This window comes from Mustela nigripes, chromosome 14 (genome assembly GCF_022355385.1).
Source record: "Mustela nigripes isolate SB6536 chromosome 14, MUSNIG.SB6536, whole genome shotgun sequence".
NCBI classification, from domain to species: Eukaryota; Metazoa; Chordata; class Mammalia; order Carnivora; family Mustelidae; genus Mustela; species Mustela nigripes.
The window spans coordinates 77882939-77901356 of NC_081570.1; the positions used below are offsets into that span (position 1 = coordinate 77882939).

The window sequence follows — 18418 nt, forward strand, 5'->3', positions numbered from 1 at the left end:
TGATAAAAATAACCCAATGATCACCAAGTAGCTACATATGGTGTACACCTAGTATGTTCCTACAGTTAATGTTTAAATTATATGTACATACATACCAAACTTTCCCTTATTTTTATTTAAAATGATGTATAAAGTATACAGATGTACATGTTATACTGCCAAAAATATATCCATCCTTCTATCCTATCTCCTATACCCTAGATTTAAATGACAGAAGGCACAATCTAGTTACTTCACTATGGAGACCATCTCATCTTTGTAGACTATTAAATCCCTTATGGTGAATCAGTGTTGGTATTTCAGTTGTAATTTATACTCCATTTAGTGATCCTGTCATTGTATTCATTTGTCAATTTTATTAAGTGACTATGCTTAGATTTTATTTTAAATATAAATATATTAACATTAGTTAATATGAGAACCAATATTTTTATACCTCTGAGAACCAATATTTTTATCCAGCTATACAAGGTGACTTTCACTTCGTAGTTAGTTACAAAATTAAAAGTGAATGACAGAAATCCTTCCAAGAAAGGACTGAGTAACCAAGACATGGACGGTAAATTTCCACACCACCTGGCTCCCAGGGTAGTGATCTTGTCAGATAGTGAGCTGAATGCTGCAGGGGAGACGCCAAGGAGAAGGCACCATATTTTCAACAAATGCTCCAACAAGGCTGGAAAGCTCTTCCAGCCTGCAGATTAGACCATTTTCATGCCATATAAAGATCACTTTAATTTCCATGCCCAATTATTTTCTCCTGCATACATGCAGCATTTTTTCCTAAATTCCCCATTTGTTTCCCATTCTGTTTGCCCCTAACATGACTAAATATTAATCCTTTCCCACTGTAAAACCATTGAAGACTCTCATAGGCTCTAAGTTCTCTTGGCCTCTTTGGTTGTGGGATATTGGCTGAGGACACATATTTTCAGTTCAAAGCTCAGATGATCTCCCCCGCTACATTTTCCTGCTACCCAAAGTGCTTATCCGAAACTGCCCGGCTGGCCAGTCACAATCATGCATGCAAAGGAACCAGACAGAGCTTTAACCATGCTTCGCAGCCATCTGTGAAAAACTCAGTTTCACAGGTTTGGAATATTCTAGCTCTTGGTGTGATTCAGAGAAAATGCCTTAGGGGAAGGAAAGGTTGGAAAAAAAAAAACAACTAAACTGAGGTAAAGAAGGATCCAATTAGTTCTTCAAACTTAGTTTCCTAGGCGCAGTCTCTAGACTTTGAAAGCAGCATGTCATTTTGATTGGCTGGAGTTGCAACACTGGCCTCCCCAGCACTGGTTGGCCTCATCTGCCCTAGTCTCTCATGTTGTTGGACAGCTGAGAAAATACTGTATTTCCAGAAGACTATCATCACAACTGCCACCTGTCTTTTTTTTGGTACCAATATGGAATGATTTGTTTACACCTTTCCACATTAAATCTAGGAGCTGTCAGTACAACTCATATTGATTACGCCTCGGGACTTACAAGGCTAGAAATCTATCTACACATTTGTAAAACAGCAAGGCTTGGCAAGCCGGTTCCTTCCCAGCAATGAGCGAAATCCTCACCCTGTATTTCTGGGAGTCTCCAGGCTTTTTTTCCAAGGCTTCAGTGTAGTTACTTCAAATGGGAGTGTTCGGGGGCGTGGGGGGGATCTCCAAATCCCACCACCATGTTTCAGCCACATCTTTGTGAGGGATGATGAGCTAGGTCAAGTCCCAGCACCTCCCTCCCCACTTCCCTTCCACTGCCAAACACACACTTGCATCAGAACTGATGGTGGACAGGGAGAGGTGCTCAGAGATGTAATGCATATTCCCACTGGGACTAAAACGTGTCTCTTCTAAGAATAAGCTGGCCAACGTCAACCTGGAAGTGCTAATGCCATTTGAAATAATACAACAGAAAATTTCTAGGAAGTTTCCTCAATCTATTCTTTTATGTTTTGGAGGTTCTTCCACAAAGTGACTGTGCAGAGTCCATAAGGGATGTGAAGAAAGAGCCAGAGCTGGGCATGGTAATGTGGGTGCTTCTTGTTTTCCCGTTCTTGTCCACGGTCCTGCCTATGCCCATCTCTGGACTGTTCTGTCATTTGGAGGGTGCATTCTGCCCCATGCCCCACCCCCTATGAGCACACACATGGAACTCGTGCTTAAGGGGGGCTCTTTACATTTACCCTATCAAGTTCCTCACAACTCTTTTAATCTACGTTTTGTTTTTCAGTTTGTTTAGAGCTGTTAATTGCTCCTCTAGACAAACTTTTGAAAAGTTGCTTGTGGAAGGAAGATGGCCCCCTTGTCTGTGGCAGGCACTGTGTTAGAAGCTTTACATATGTTATTTAATTCTCCTCTAAATAAAGAGATAGGCATTACTATTCCCTGATTAAAGAAGGGGAACCTAACAAGCACAGAAGTAGCTTGTATGGCTGAGAACCCACCACGTGCACACAGTGTGCCAAGTGCTTAAATGAAACACCCAGGAGGCACCTGACAAATGTTTGTTGAAGAACTAAATGAATGAACGAATGAACGAAAACACTGGGCCATATCTCACAAGAATTCCCATGTGAGTACTATCATCACACCAGTTTCACAGGTAAGGCTACAGACCCTGAATTTAGTTGGGTTCCCCACTATTAACTAAGAGGAATGACAATCAGAAATGGGATTTGATTCCAGCCCCATCAGGAACCAAAACCATGGTTCTTTCCAATCTACCAGGTCGTCTCTGAAGAAAATACTACGGACAAGGCCATGATAAACCCTTCTCCCTTTCTAAGCATGAATGGATGCTTTTTTAGTAGCAGGTACCTTTTCCTCACAGCACAGGCAGAAGTCACATCTGACACTGAGAGTTAGGAAATCACAAAGCATGAAACTGACTGGGAGAATAAAAAAGAACATCATGCAACATTACCTAATTGTTTAGTAATGTTGTCATGCATTGTCCAAAATTGGCCTGGAACAGGAGTACAGCCAAAGAGGGGAATATAAACAGATCTTGCACTGGGATGAGCAATCTCAACTCCAGCCTTTCTTATTCATACGAAAAGTGAAGACACTCACAGTGAACTCCCGGAACACATATTCAGGTACAGAAAGAGCCACTGAAGGGTCAGGGCCAAAAGAACACTGACACAACTCCAGCAGGGAATTAAAATGTACCGTATGTTTTCGCCTTTCAAAGCATGATTCCCTTTCCTGTTTTTGTTATTCTGAAAATTAAAAACATTTGGTCGGTGTGCCAGGCAGCAAATGCTGTAGACACCCCAGGTCACCAACACCCCTCATGCCATGCCAGGGAAAGCAATCAGAACAACTCTGACTTCAGAAAATCACGGCTGGGCTTTGTTCTCGACACCAAATTAATGGATCACCCTTATACACGATGGTTTCTTTGGATCCTCTCAAAGTTGAGAAAAAAAAAAAAACAAACACGACAATAACAAAAAACCCACAGGAACCAGAAATGATTACTTTAAAATTAAGATGTGTATGCTCGTGGCTTTGCCTGCTGCCTCTGGTGAGTGTTCATGCACGACGGTACCTAAGGGAGCACTGGCTTTGCTCACTACTGGATCACACTAAAGGTGCCATGAATAAATAACACCAAGACCAAAGGCATCCCTCCCCACCAAATACTGAAAACAAAATCCTCTCCAACTGATCCAATGCAGGTACTGGAAAAGGAAGAGGACACAGTATTTTAAAAAGACAATGCACAAAAATTTAAATCTACACAAAAGATAAGGTAATTATATTCTTAAAAATGAGGAGGGGGAGGTTTTTCTTTAACTTGCAATGTGATTTGTGCAGTATTCTGTCAAACAGTTATCTCCTTACACATATCTGAAAAAGATTTATTTTCAGGTGCCTGGGTGGTACAGTTGGTTAAGTATCCGACTCCTGGTTTCAGCTCAGGACATGATCTTGGGGTCATGAGATCAAGCCCCATGTAAGGCTCCAGACTCATCTCGGAGTCTGCTTGAGATTCTCTCTCCTTCTCCTTCTAACCTCTCCCCCCACTCCCCGCCCCCGCCTCTAAAGACAACTATCATATGATCTCCCTGATATGAGGAAGTGGTGATGCAACATGGGGGCTTAAGTGGGTAGGAGAAGAATCAATGAAACAAGATGGGATTGGGAGGGAGACGAACCATAAGTGACTCTTAATCTCACAAAACAAACTGAGGGTTGCTGGGGGGAGGGGGGGTGGGGGGAAGGGGGGTGGAGTTATGGACACTGGGGAGGGTATGTGCTTTGGTGAGTGCTGTGAAGTGTGTAAACCTGGCGATTCACAGACCTGTACCCCTAGGGATAAAAATATATGTTTATAAAAAATAAAAAATTAAAAAAAAAAGAATTAACCTAAAAAAAATTTTTTTTTATTTTACTAAATTTCAACATTCAACTTTTCAGGAAACTAGCTAGTATTTGCCTATCATGTCAACCAAATAAACTTAAGTGTATTTCCTTCATTAAAATAATGCCTAGGAAATAGGCTGGGGTTACTTTTCCTGTGTCATTTTGCTAACCTCTCCATTAGCATGATTCTTTTATCAGTGTTTCTCATAAGTTAGAAGCAAGCAAAAAGACACGCAAACAGCTCTGTTTATCTCAAAAAGACCAGTCAACAGTATGAACTGGGGTCAGCCCAATTTTCCACACCTTCCTTAAATACCTAACCCCAAAGTAAGAGCTGATATTCAGTACCATGACACTGAGGCCCTTAGAGGATGACTGTCAATCATGAAAGGCCCCATTGTGCTCGTTATTTTACACTTGCTCTGACTAGAAGCTATGCTCATACACTTCAGGAATTTCACAAATGAGGCAACAGGGTCCAGAGAGGTTAAGGGACTTGCCCAAGGTCACCGTTTGTAAATGGCAGTCTGGACTCCAATCTTGATCTTGACCCCAGAGGCCACGCTTTTAATCCCCAATGTCTGCCCTTGTTAGGAGAAACCAAGGAGCATCTTATTTTACAAAGTGAAAAATAACAGACAAAGCTCAGAGAAGCAGAAACTTCACAAAAATAACACACATAAGCACAGTTTAAATCGCTGCCATACATCAAAACAAAGAAATGCTCAACCAACTTACAATAACTTTCAGGTTTCCCTTAATATCGAAAGACTTGATCACCCAGTTGACAGACTTTTTGCACTTCAAGATCAGGATGAGATTTCTGACCACCTCCAGGTCCTTTCGAGAAGGTCTTATGTCAATTATTATATCCACCTGGAAAGCACTGTGAATGGAAAACAAAGGCAAAGTTAGGACCCAGATGCCAGAAAGTTGCAACTATCTCCTCTCTTCCAAGTCTTCATGTTTCCAGTGTCTGGCCAGTTGATTAAAAAGCTGGAGTTGAGCCCAGGCAAATGACATGTGCAAAACAGATTGTTAGTGCACACAAAACAAAATGGTTTTACATAACAATAGACAAATATGCCTGCTGATAATTAGACACTAAAATTTTTCTCCTTCTTGAGTGTGTGTGGGGGGGTAGATGGTTACTTAATGCATCTATGGTTTGAAATGGACTTGGGCAACCAGAGGAGTTTACTTTTAAAGCAAGTTGCTGTTTTCCAACCTTCAACACCTTCAATGTGTAACTTTCCCAATTTCCTACAAGCACAAAATCCTTCAAAACCAGAAATTTAAGTGCCAGTTTGGTAAGGAAGGTGTCAGGGAGGAGGGAGGCCTGGTAGTAAAAAAACAAACTAGGACACTTCAGATAAAATAAGAAGCAAAGGGCTAGAGAATCTGAATCTGAATAGAAGGTTTGCTTAAGCCATTAACATTTGCTACAGAATCATATCTGCATTTACTTTCCCAAACTTCTGGATATACAGTTATTAATATAAAGAAAACAGATGGTCAACCAAGTGATTACTGGAAAATTGATGAACACAACCCAAACTTCTAAGAATCCCATATAAAAAAGAAATTTTTTTAACCAAACAATAACATTTCTGTCATTCTGAATTTAGAGGACAGTCTTTCTTTCCTGGTTTTACACACTTGTAAAGCATATGATGAATGATATACTCAAATGAAGCCTGAGGCTTAATATCTAAGCACATTTGCCAGATTGCTTCTATTTCCATTCTCTTTTAAATTTTCCACAGAATTCTTCATGTGGGATAGAATGGAATCTTCCCAAAACTGATGTGTAGTTTATTCACTTTTGGAAGCAAAAATCTGATTAGGATTTGAAATCCCACTACAATATAAATTTACATTTTAAGTCACTAGTCCACAGGAATGCAGGCTAAAGTGGGAGAAAGAGCCACTTTCCCTCTTTTATTCTCTTTTTTAATTTCCTAATCATTCCTGACAAGGAGAGTTAAATTTTTAGTTCTGGGGCAGGAAGCTGAGAATGGAAGAAGGAGAAAAAGAACACAATGTAGAGGCAGGTCATATCTAGCGGCTCTCTGGTGTGTCACCATGAAGGGCACAGACACACACACATACACACAGACACACACACACACACCCCCCTCTAAAGTAGGAGTGCAAATGCGCAAGGAACAGAATTTCATTAAAAACAGAATGTTATTAAAATTATAATATATTAATAAGGCATATTTTCTAATTTTTCTTATCAGGGATAACCTCCATCAAGGAGATAATGATGGAGCATGAGTGAGTTCTGTCCTATAATTAATGTCCGGGAAGTTCACAGGAGGCATCAGAAATTCATCTAGAATACAGGGGATCTAGAGGCAGATGCAGAAAATAAAATATACCATTGGTGCCTTCACTCCCTTTTTTCAAAACTTCTGTTAATTCACCCAAAGCATCAAACCTCATACACAGGTAGGGCTCTATGTCTCTCTGCCTCAAGTCAGCAAAGATCTTTAGTTTCATCTCTTTCTTTTTTAAGATTTTATTTATTTAGTTATTTATCTGAGAGAGCGCGCGCGCGCGCGAGAGAGAGAGCAAGTGGGGGGGAGGGGCAAAGGGAGAGGGACAGACTCTCAAGCACACTCTGGGCTGAGCGTGCAGCCCTACATGGGGCTGTTTTATGACCAGGAGACCACAACCTGAGCTGAAACCAAGAACTGGATACTTAACTGACTGTACCACCCAGGTGCCCCTTTCATCTTTTCTCAGTTCAACACACACATACACACACACACACACACTCTCTCTCTCTCTCTTTACTTACCTGTAGGGGTTAGAGTTGGGGGTAATTAACTCAATGATGTGTACTTCCTTATCCTGGGGCTGGCTGGATATGACACAACCCTCTGCTGCTTTGGGCTGAAGGTACTCAGCAAGGTAATTGAGTGAGAGAAAGTTCTTTCCTATGTTGCATGTGGGAGGGAACACTTGATCTGAAAGTAAAAAAGCACAGGACAACCTGTCACGCCACAGAGCTATGTGGTAACCAGACTCAGAGGGAAGATGACAGTGACATTGAGCAGCTGCAGGACAAGGAACCAGAAGCCCTAGGAGCGCCTTAGAACTCCTAAGCCACGGCCCTGAAATGCCTCCCATACAGTCGCCAGTGACCTCCTACTGACCAACTCCAGTGGTCTCTCTGGGTCCAAATCTTCTCCTTTCCTGTTCTCTGCAAGACTGCTTTGTCCTCATCCACTTCCTCTGACCTAGCTCTTGTCCCTTTCCCTGCCCCCTCCTCTTCTGCCCATTCTTTAAACACCAGCAATCCTCAATTTTGGTGCACACCTATTTGGTACCCCATCCCAGAGATCCTGATTCAGAAGATCTGGGGTGGGGGTGGGAGCCACTTAGGAAGCTTTCTTTCTGGAAAAGCTCCATAGCTGATTCTGATACAAAACCAAGGCTGAGAACTCCGTTCCTTCCTCAATCCCCGTTTTATCTCGTAATTCTTCCCAGATGATCTCCATCACTCCCAGGGTTTCAACTTGCACCTAGATCATGGCTCCTTTATTGAGCTGCAGACCTGTGCTGCCTCTCATCTACCAAGCACCTAAAAATCCAATAGATATTTCACAGCCTACAATACTCAAAACTGAAATCAATCCATCTATCCTCTTCCCCAGATATGCTCCGCCCCTTGGATATTTGCTATTAGAAGAACCAACCACCTAATTAATTCTCTGGCGGACTATGGAGATATTTACTCATCACAACACTACAGATCTGAAGACTGAAGGAAAAAGTTTGGGAGAAACAGACTTTCACTCTTTCTCACAATCTTAGCACAGGTGACGAATGTTTTGATAACACTTTACAGTTTATAAGGTGCTTTTACAAACATCATCCCATTGTGCTGGGGGCTGCTCATCACCGCCACAGGGGAAAGCAACACAAGTACCCAGAGTCTGAAGATAGTCCCGCAACGGCACATGCCGTTCACACAGCACTGTGCTTGATGGGATTTCCAGCCAGCGGTTTAAATGTTTAAACAGAACTTGAAACTGCTGGCAGGATGACAGCTGGGACCAGTGTCAGGGAAGTTCTAGGTGTAGCAGACTTTTTTTCAGAAGGGGTAATTAATCAGAGCCCTGGCACTTTAATGAAACAAACTTCTGCCTCTTTCATTTAAGGGACAGGATGCTGGGGTTCAAATTCACAGGCAAGTTTCACTCCAGAGAAAGGGGTCAGCCCAGGAGGTCCCCAGATTGGGCTGATGCTGCCCTGCTCTCAACCCCCACCACGCCTGCGTCACCTCCCTTGGGCCGAGGTCCACAGCACACATGGCGGCATCCCGGCTCCAGGAACCGTGGCGCCCTCAGCACCAGGCCTGGACCAGATGGGACCAGAGGAGCAGGCAGGCTCTTCACCCTGCATGCCTCCCTACAGACCCCCTGGCTCCACTGACTCCAGCAGCTGGAGCAGTCTCCCCTTGCCAGTCCCGGCGGCATCTGCTGAGGGTTTTGCCAGATGAACAGATGAGGAACGCACACTGTGCTGCTGCAGGCCTGCGAATGCCTCCCCCAGATCACAGGACGGAAAATGATACTGGGTGGCAAGACTGAAATGGAATCAAGACTCCGAGGGGATGTGTATGGGTCAGGGACAAGCTAGTCAACTCAGGAGACTAGGACCCTCCTGGGACTCTGGCCTATCACTCCGTCCAGTCCACAGGTGTGCCCAGATTGCACCTGGCGTACAGCAAGCACAAGGCATAGGTTTCCTGAATGGACAAACAATGATGTGAGATTGGAGACAAATGACAAAAAAAACTCACGTACAATGTGACCCTCCAAAGCTACTAAGAAAAGTTTGTTTAAAAGTTGTGTTATTAAGGGCTCAAGACCCAGAGGCCATTGTCGCTAAGCTGTATAAGCTAATCACTTTCTGTTGTGTGTACATGTCTATATATGAGTTCTTTTTCCCCTGAACAACCTTCTGCACGCCTGGCATCAAAACTTAGACCAACTGCCAAGCAGAAAGGAAACCACAAAGGGGAATCCCCCGGTAGAAACCTGGCAGGTTTTGGGAGGCGGGGGGAGTCACATGCGTATTTGTATTTTAGGAAAGGACTGACAAATAACTTTGCAACCTAGAATGATATCCTCTGAGAATGGGGGGGTAGGGTGGGGGAGTGGGTGGTGGTAATGTAAACTCCTCATTTTCCTCCTGTGGAAAGTAAGGCTTAAGTGGGAAATCAGAGGGTTGCTTGAAGTTTCACAGCTGGGATAAGAACTGAAACTCCTCAATTCTTCCACTCTAGGTATGCAGGTTATAGTCACAGTTCTCCAATATTAGCATGTATCTGAATCATCAGACATGCTTGTTAAAACTCAGATGGCTAGACCCCACCCCCAGAGTTTTCAATCTGGTTGGTCTTCGGTGGGCCCAAGAATTGGCATTTCTAACAAGTTCCCAGGTGATGAAAATGCCACTGGGGATACAGCAAGAGGAGGCTCATGGGCTGCGATCCCTGGATTCAAGCTTGGTAGAGGCAGGTCAGGTTCTGGGGAGCAGACTCATGAGTCCCGTTCAGTGGAGCCTGATCCATGGTAATAGTCAACATCACCTTGTGGTCCACCAACCCAACCAAGGACCCTCATTTCCCCCAAATGCTCTTCTCCATGCTGTCTACCAGGGAATCCTACCCAGCTGGTGGCTGGAATCAAGTTTCAGGGGCTCCAAAGGGGTTATTAAGGAGTCACTGGTTTTTACTGGACTAGACACCATGTCCTTTAAGTTCTTCCCTGACTCAGCATGTGGCCCTGGGGACATCACTTAATCCCTCACTTTCAAGGCAGGCAACAGCTACGCATAAAAGTTCATGCACTGTCAAGAGAACAGGTCAACATTCTAAATGTTACTGTAATACCTTTTCTTATTGTAACAAATTCTGGGTAATCAGCATTCTTTGATGCTACTCGAGTTCTGCTTCAGAAATGCAGACCACTGTGGGGGTGTGTGTGGCTTAGAACCTTTGCTAAAAGAGGTTCTTCATTTTGTTCCAATGGAACTTCACTTCTATAAGCTACCTGACCCCCCCCTCAGAGTCCAGAACAAACTTCAACTTTTGAACCCAACATACATCTAAAATTCTTCTCTCTGTGAAACAAATCTTCCCATCTGGGTGCCTACTTGCGTTTTTAGGATGCGCTTACTTGGCTAAGGCTTAATATACGGCATCAGGAAACAAGCATTTGACTCAGGAGTCAGGAAACCTGGGTTTGAATTCTGGCTTCGCCCCTGGCTAATAATGTGGATTTGAGCAAGCTAGCTTCACCCACCACTAACCCCTCTGTAAAATGGTGGAAATAATGGTTTCCTCCTAAGATTACTGGCGAGGTTAAGTGGGGTCCATGGGAAAGGCACCTGTTGCAGCCGTGTTGTGGCTTCTGCACACAGCACACACTCTAAAATCAGTGTCCCCCTTTCCTGCACCTGTCACACAGCCCAAGTATAAGAACGGGCCATGAACAAGCACTCCATAACCCGTGCTGTGCTGTCATGTAGCCTGCGAAAGGGGTGACACGTGCTGTTGAACTCGACAGAAAGCAGATGGACGCGGAAGACAAGACATGCGGTTTTCACATCATCACCTGACTACAAGAACTCATTCACGAGAGCTGTTATTTCTAGTAACTCAGGGGGGCTCCAAATACGCTCAACTAAAAATAATGATGAAAGAAGTTATTTTTAAAAATGGGCCTTCAAGCTGACTGACCAGATATTTATATCCCTCGGCAAGGCAAGGACATTAAAAATGGACCATCTCCTTATCAGGGCCACACAGGTCCTTTCTCCAGTAATTTTGTCCTTGTCCTTGGTGTTAAGTTTTAAAAATATATTCAAACACTTTTCCTCTGCTATTGTCCAAAATCTAACCAATGTTTTGAGACCATAAACTAACATTGGCTTCCAATGGTTGCAGGTTAACAGGTAAGGGGGTGCCCTCACTCCTTCCGGCAACTCCTCCTTTCCATTGGCAATCGCCTCCTTTCCCTCACCTCAGATTCTCACCCTTCAGTTACTCTGACTTCTGTGCCTGGATGTCTTCTAAACCCTACACCCCAACCTCCTCTCTCACCCATGTTATTCCCCATTTCCTACTTGGCTGTTACCAGGCCTGTTTCCTCAGAAGGAAAAAAAGAGAAGGAGGGAGCATGAGGGGAGTAGGCCCAATGATCTCCCGGGTCCCTGCCAGCTCCAACATTCTGTAATTCTAGGATTCCTTGCCCTAACCACCTGGTCTCTGAAAAGAAAAACAACTGAGTGTCATAAATCAGTCATTAATTGAAACCACATAAAATTTACCTTCTCCCACTTTAATATAAATGTTTCTTGCTATCTTGAGTTCAGTGAATGAAGTAACTGCTCCATACTCCTTTCGAGCCCAATTTAACAGATGTTCGTTTCCATGGGGGAAGCTCCTTTCTTCTGTTTTTGCTGACAAGGAGAAGTTTCCTGATGAAAACTGGACTGTGGAACCCTGAGACACCTAGAGGAAACAGAACAGAACAGAATAGAATAGAATAGAATAGAATTGAGAAACATATTTATTGTGGAGCAGTCACGGGGAGCTGAATCATAATTAAAGAGAGCACTTATCAACCAATGGCTATTTGTCGATCCATCTTCTTCTCTTTGCTACACAGGCCGATCTATCTTTATTTTTTTCAGCAGCTGATTCAAGAAAACAGTCCCAAGGCTACTTCTCCCAGGAAACAACAAAGCTACCAATGATGCATGATGTCCCTAAGAATTTTCAAAGAACTCTGTGATGAGAGACCACAGATTGCATTGTGAATGATCATTGCTGTTTTTTTCTGATATCTACATTGAAGTGATTTCAAGTAATGGGTTTCAAGTCAAGTGGAAAGCCTTGATGAGTGCTGTCATGGATTTGTAGTGGCCTTCAAGATCAGGACAAGAAATCCGAAGTCCTGCTAGCAGGTAAACTTGACTTTCAGGTCGTCCATGACCACAGCATCTACCAAAAGTCAACCACCACGGAGACACAGCAAGAATCCCCCTTTGGTTTACGTTCTCTTGAACACGGAGATAAAAAAAAGAATGACTGGAGACTGCCAGTCTTCTACCACATTACACTGCTTCCTAGAAGTGAGTGAGATCCATGTATGCTACCGTTTATTTTGAAGACCCCCAAATCCCCACAGATAATGAAGTCAAGAGGCTGCTGGACTGATCCCAGTACAACTTTCAGGATGATTTATGCAAATACCACATTCTTGCTTGATGTATTTAGACAATTGCTGACCTAGCACATCATGGTATATATAATTAACACATACAAAGGAGGAAAATTATCATCTCGTTGCTGCACTGTAATCAAATTTAGTTGGTGAAAATATGCATGTCATCTTTACTGGCTAGCATTTGCAAAAATAAATGATTTTATGAATGTCAGGGTGAAACCTCAAATTGTCAGCAAAAATGTTCATAAATTCCCAAGTCACACAACTATAAATGTGTTAAATTTCACATTAACAATTTACCACTAACAAAAAGTACAACAGTTTCTGATTATAAATAACCGACCAAAGGCAGGGTGAGAGCAGAAATTTTGCTTATGGTTCTATCGCTTACAGCAGTGTTTTCAAGCTGAATGTACATACAAAATGGTACTTATCCTAACTATTGTGCTGGCCTTAACAGTTTCTATTCAATTATATGTATGTACAGTAGTCTCCCCTTATCTGTGGCGCACACCTTCCAAGATCCCCAGTGGATTCCTGAAACCAGAGACAGTACTGAACCCTATGTACACCATGTTTTTTCCTACGCATACATACCTATAATGAAGTTTAATTTATAATTGACACACAGTAAGATATTAATAATAATTAGTAATAAAACAGAGGAATTAAAACAATATGTTGTAAATAAAAGTTAAGTGAATGTGGTCTTCTTCAAAACATCTTATTGTACTATATTCACCCTTCTTCTTGTGATGATGTCAGATTATAAAATGCTTACGTGAGGAGGGACTCCTCAGTGGCTCAGCTGGTAAAGTGTCTGACTCTTGATTTCAGCTCAGGTCATGACTTCAGGGTCATGAGATCAAACCCCATGCTGGGCTCCATGCTCATTGGGAGGTTGCTTGAGATAGTTCTCTCTCTCCCTCTGCCCCTGCCTCTGCATGTGAGCTCACTCTCTCTCTCCCACTAAAATAAATAAATAAATCTTTTTTAAAAATTCCTCATGAGGAGATGAAGTGAGGCCAAAGACACAGGCATTGTGATGCAGTGTTAGGCTACCAGTCACCTCCCGACAATATGTCAGGAGGACTGTCTGCTTCTAGACCGAAGCTGACCACCAATCAAAGAAACCACGGAAAGTAAAACAGCAGGTAAGCGGGCACTACTGTATTTTTTTAAATGCCAGCAAAGAAGTTCTTCACCAGATTGATTCCATGATCTACTGATGCTATGGTCTCACTCTTGGTTGAGAAGTAGAAGCATTTAAGAGCTTCGGAATATCCTGAGGTCCAGGCCACACCCCAGACCAATTAGAATCTTAGGGATGGGACTCAGACATCGGAATATCTTGAGGGCCCCTGCGGGATTCCCAAGCTCAGCCATGGTGGAGAAGCCCTGCCTTACTTGGTACCGAGTGATCCATAGTTTGAAAAGCATTATTATAGGTCAGGGGCAGTGTGGGTACCTTGCAGCTTCCTCTATACCAGTGGTTCTTAAATGGAGTGATTTCTGTCCCCCTGGGGACTTTTGGAAATGTCTGGAAACATTTTTTTATTGTCACAACTGGGAGGAGAGGCTGTCTAGTGAACAGAGGTCGGGGTGCTCCTCAGCATCCCTGCCCCCCATTCTACAACTGCAGACCCCACAATCAAGAATTGGCCAAAATGGGGGTGCCTGGGTGGCTCAGATGATTAAGCATCTGCCTTCAGCTCAGGTCATGATCTCCAGGTCTTGGGATCAAGCCCTACCTTGGGCTCCCAGCCCAGTAAGGAGTCTGCTTCTCCCTCTGCCTGCCTCTCCCCCTGCTAGTGTGCTCGCTCTCTCTCTCTCTCGCTCGCTAATGAATAAATAAGATCTTTAAAAGAGGGGAAAAAAAGAATTAGTCAAAATGCAGATAGTACTGTGACTGAGAAATGCTGGTCTACACTATGAACTGACTGCACATTAGTAACATTCAAACATCTACTGGATCCCCAGATTGAATCCCCAAATTGATAGCCCTCTCTATGCTAGAAGCTGGGCTGTCTAGTACTTAATAAAGAATAAGAGAAGCTTCCCCCTTTGTACTGGCCCGGGAAGCTGAGAACTAATCATTACTAAGCTGGACATAGATGATGACCTCTAACTACGTAGTTACCCCTCCTACACACCTACTATCAGGCTCCATGAAGTGCTCCGAGGTGTGATAATGACATTTGCTAAATGTCCTGATGCCAGTTATATACAAGCAAAACCAGTGGGGACAGTTTAGCTTTGCCCTTGTTTGGACAATGCCTAAGAAAAATTTCCCGAACCGTTTACCTGCCAACCTTCGTCTAAATACTCCAAGGCTTAGCTACTCACCAACACTGAACTCCAGAGTTTATCTGGTTTTTATGACTTAAGCACTGTAGCAAAACCTTCTTTCCACCAAGAAGCACTTGTGCTAATGGAGGCTAAAGGACTTGTGATGAAAAGTCATTTTTTTCAAGCCTGTTACTGAGAAAAACCCACAACAGTGCAAAGGCTTTTGTCCCTCTGCCAGCACAGTTCTGAATGTTTAGGCAGGCACCTTGAATGCGCCTCTCTTTTGTGCTCATCATGGGATAGCTATAAAATAAAGCATTTAAGTATTAAGCATTTTACAGAGAATGCATTCCTTCAGAGAGGAAGGTGGGCTCTACCGTGTCAGTAAGAGAAGAAATAGGGAGCAACTTCGAAATGTATGCTCAAGTCACAGAAAAGCAATCTGATGGCATGGCCAATGCTTCAAGAAGGGTCAACTCCTGGCTGATCCCCTCAAGCACCGTCAACCCAGCTCAGGTCTGTGTTCTCCTGGGGCCAGCAGCAACTTGGCTTATACACTCACGGCTGAGGAATTTGGAGAAGGAGTGAACTGCCACTCCTCAGGCACATTCCAAGGAGAAGAAAGCAAAGCTGCCAGAGGCAGTGAAGTGTCCCTGACTACAGGTCAGTGGAAATTTTCTGCTATGGCAAGGGGTTAGTCAGCACTCCTGACCACCCGCTCTCCTGGCTCAGTCAAAGCTGGACGCCGACAAAGGCCTCCCCCAACCCCCACTGAGCTTTAGAAGGTAATGTTATTTCCATCTGATCCTTGGACGACCTGTGAGCGAGGCCACTATGATTTCCACAGCAGAGAAGAAGAAACCTCTGAGAAGCTGTGGGCCTACCCAAGGTCAGAGAGTCAGCACTGGAGCAAGACCAGAACAGGAGACTTCTGACTCCTGGTCACAGCTGGCCTCTGCACCAATCCTGCCAGAAAGAAGACCTCATCAGCTCCCAAGGCAGATTTCTGTTCTATCTGTAAGCTTTGCCTTAGGCCCACGTGTCAGAGCTCTGCCTTCCAGACCAAGAACTCCTTCCTCTTCTCTCCCTGAGACCAGCCTTCAAATGTTGGAAGATGTCCTTTGACCCCGATCACGACTTTGGTTCTTCAGGGTGCTATTTCCAGCCCCCTCAACAAATCCCCAGATACTGTGGTTCTCAAAGCTTTACCAGCATAGTCTCGGAAACACAGCGTCTGGGACAAGACTTGGGGTTTGGGGTGTGGTCCGACAAAGGCATTGTGATGGTTAATTCTGTGTCAGCCTGACAAGGTGACCAGAGTATTGGTCAAACGTGATTCTGAGTATTTCCGTGAGGGTGTCTGTGCATGGTATTATATTTACATCAGTAGACTGAGTAAAACAACCTGCCCCTCCTATTAAGTGTGGGCCTCCAACCAGTTGAAGGCCTGGCCCCTCCCTGAGTAAGAGAAAATCTCCTGCCTGACAAGCTCATCTCCTTCAGACTCGGACACAGCTCTTCCTGCTTCTACAGTAGCCTGCTGGCCTTTAGATTCAAATTGAGGCAGACCCTGAGGATTTGGGGACTTGCCAGCCTCCATAATCATCCGAGCTAATTCAACATACCTCTCTTTCTACATATATGTGGACTCTTAACGAGGCCCCAAATCACATTAAGCTTTTTCATCAGCTGAACCCTGCTGATATCTCATATTCATTAACTTATACTTTAAACATACTTATGACAAATATTTATTGAGCACCTGCCTCCCCTATGCCAGGTGCCACCGGAGAATCTGGGATAATAGTACAGAAGATGACAGACAAAACTCCCCATCCTTGTAGAGCTTACCGTCTAGTAAGGAAGTCAGAGGAGCACAGTAAGTCAGTCAAATATGCAATATCCTAAGAAGTGCTGTGCAAAGAGGAGAGGAGAAGGTTTAAATGTTGTCGTGGGGAACGTCCAACTGAGGAAGTCATTGAGCAGTTAAATCCCTGAAAAAGAGAGACAGCAAGCCCTGCAGATGGATATAAGAAGGAAAACATCTGTGGCGGGGACAGCAGCAAGTGTAAAGGTGGGGCGAGGGCGAGTGGGGAGGCTCGTGTGGCCAGAGCACTGGGATGGGCGTTGCGGGAGGGCACAGGTAGGTGAAAAGGTCAGAGGGGTCAGAGAGAGAGACTAGGAGGTCCCATCTGACCTTACCCTTACCCAACCTTACCCTTCTGGTAAGGACTTACAGTGTTTAGTCTGGGTGAGATGGGCCACCACTGGAGGTTCATGAAAACAACTAACAAATGTTTTAACAGAATTACTCTGGCAGCTATGGCCAGTCTAGACCGAAGGGAGACAAGAGCACAAGGCCAGGAGTAGACTTCTGTAATAATCCTGGGGAGAAAGGGTAGCAGCTCATGCCAGGGAGGTGACGGAGGACAGGGCGGGACCTAAGTCTCCAGGTCTTTATTGGGTCGAGGCTTTCTGCATCCCTCCCTTATACCAGTAACTCTTTCCTATAAATACAGAGTCTTGTATTTATTCCTTAGACCCATATTCGAAGTCTGTGGAGAACATATAAAAATCCTCACTCTGTTGGCTGTCAACATCGCTGTATTTCATATTTGTACCTCCTATACTTTCATCTGAATCCCTGAGTGGTGGACTAAGACCAGGCTAAGGTCTGTGGCCTTTCAAGTACACCCCCATGCTGACCCCAGCATGCTGAAAAGCACCCACTGGGGTCACAGGTCATCCAGCATCGACAAAGGAACTCCCCAGAACTGTCCTCATCTCATTTCTAAGGGCATCAGAACCTGCCCGGGGACATGGTCTGTCACCGTCGTCCCTCCACCGGTCAGTGTCCCCGCCCCTGCCTCATCTTCATGGCATGGTACCCTCATTAGAGTCTGGCCTGGGTTAAAGTCTGTGGAAGGACATAGATGTAAAGAGAATAATGATAACCAAAAATATTTTTTCTAAGACAATCACAACTGCAAAGAAAATACCGACATGAGTGAACATGGAATTATTTTTTGTTTGTTTAAGATTTTATTTACTTATCTGACAGAGAGAGATCACAAACAGAGGCAGACAGCAGGCAGGGAGAGAGAGGGGGAAGCAGGCTCCCCGCTGAGCAGAGAGCCCCCGATGGAATTGTTTTTAAAAAAAAAAAAGTTAAGAGCAAGAATTTTATATTTGGATAAAACAGCAGAAACTTTCCAATGCTATTTATTGCATCCCCCATTCTCCACCTTAGCTGTAGGTACTCGCCGTGCTACCATCTCACTTTTGGCTCTAATATCTCAAGCACTCTATACCTCAGGGATCACAGTCACCTCCTATCTTCCAAGCTGCCAATCCTATCTCCTTCTTCCAACCTGGCACCTGAGAGATCTTTCTAAAAAGTCCACACAGGATGATGCGAGACAGTATTAAGCATCTTAGCTGGCATATGACCAGAGAGGGTCTCTGCCCGCCCCACTCCCCATTGCTCCCCCATCTCCTCACCATACAGGA

At 44.1% G+C, this 18418-nt stretch overlaps 1 protein-coding gene across 3 annotated transcripts in view; it reads right to left on the reverse strand.

Moving 5' to 3' along the window:
- The window catches only part of TGFBR3 (transforming growth factor beta receptor 3), a 197505-nt gene that overhangs the window by 38816 nt on the left and 140271 nt on the right, over positions 1 to 18418 (reverse strand). For all 3 annotated transcript variants that reach the window (XM_059375372.1, XM_059375370.1, XM_059375371.1), the window contains exons 5-7: positions 11718 to 11901; positions 7174 to 7342; positions 5103 to 5250 (exon numbers count right to left, since the gene is read on the reverse strand). In XM_059375372.1, the coding sequence (XP_059231355.1) occupies positions 5103 to 5250; positions 7174 to 7342; positions 11718 to 11901 (501 nt within the window). The remainder of the gene's footprint in view (positions 1 to 5102; positions 5251 to 7173; positions 7343 to 11717; positions 11902 to 18418) is intronic.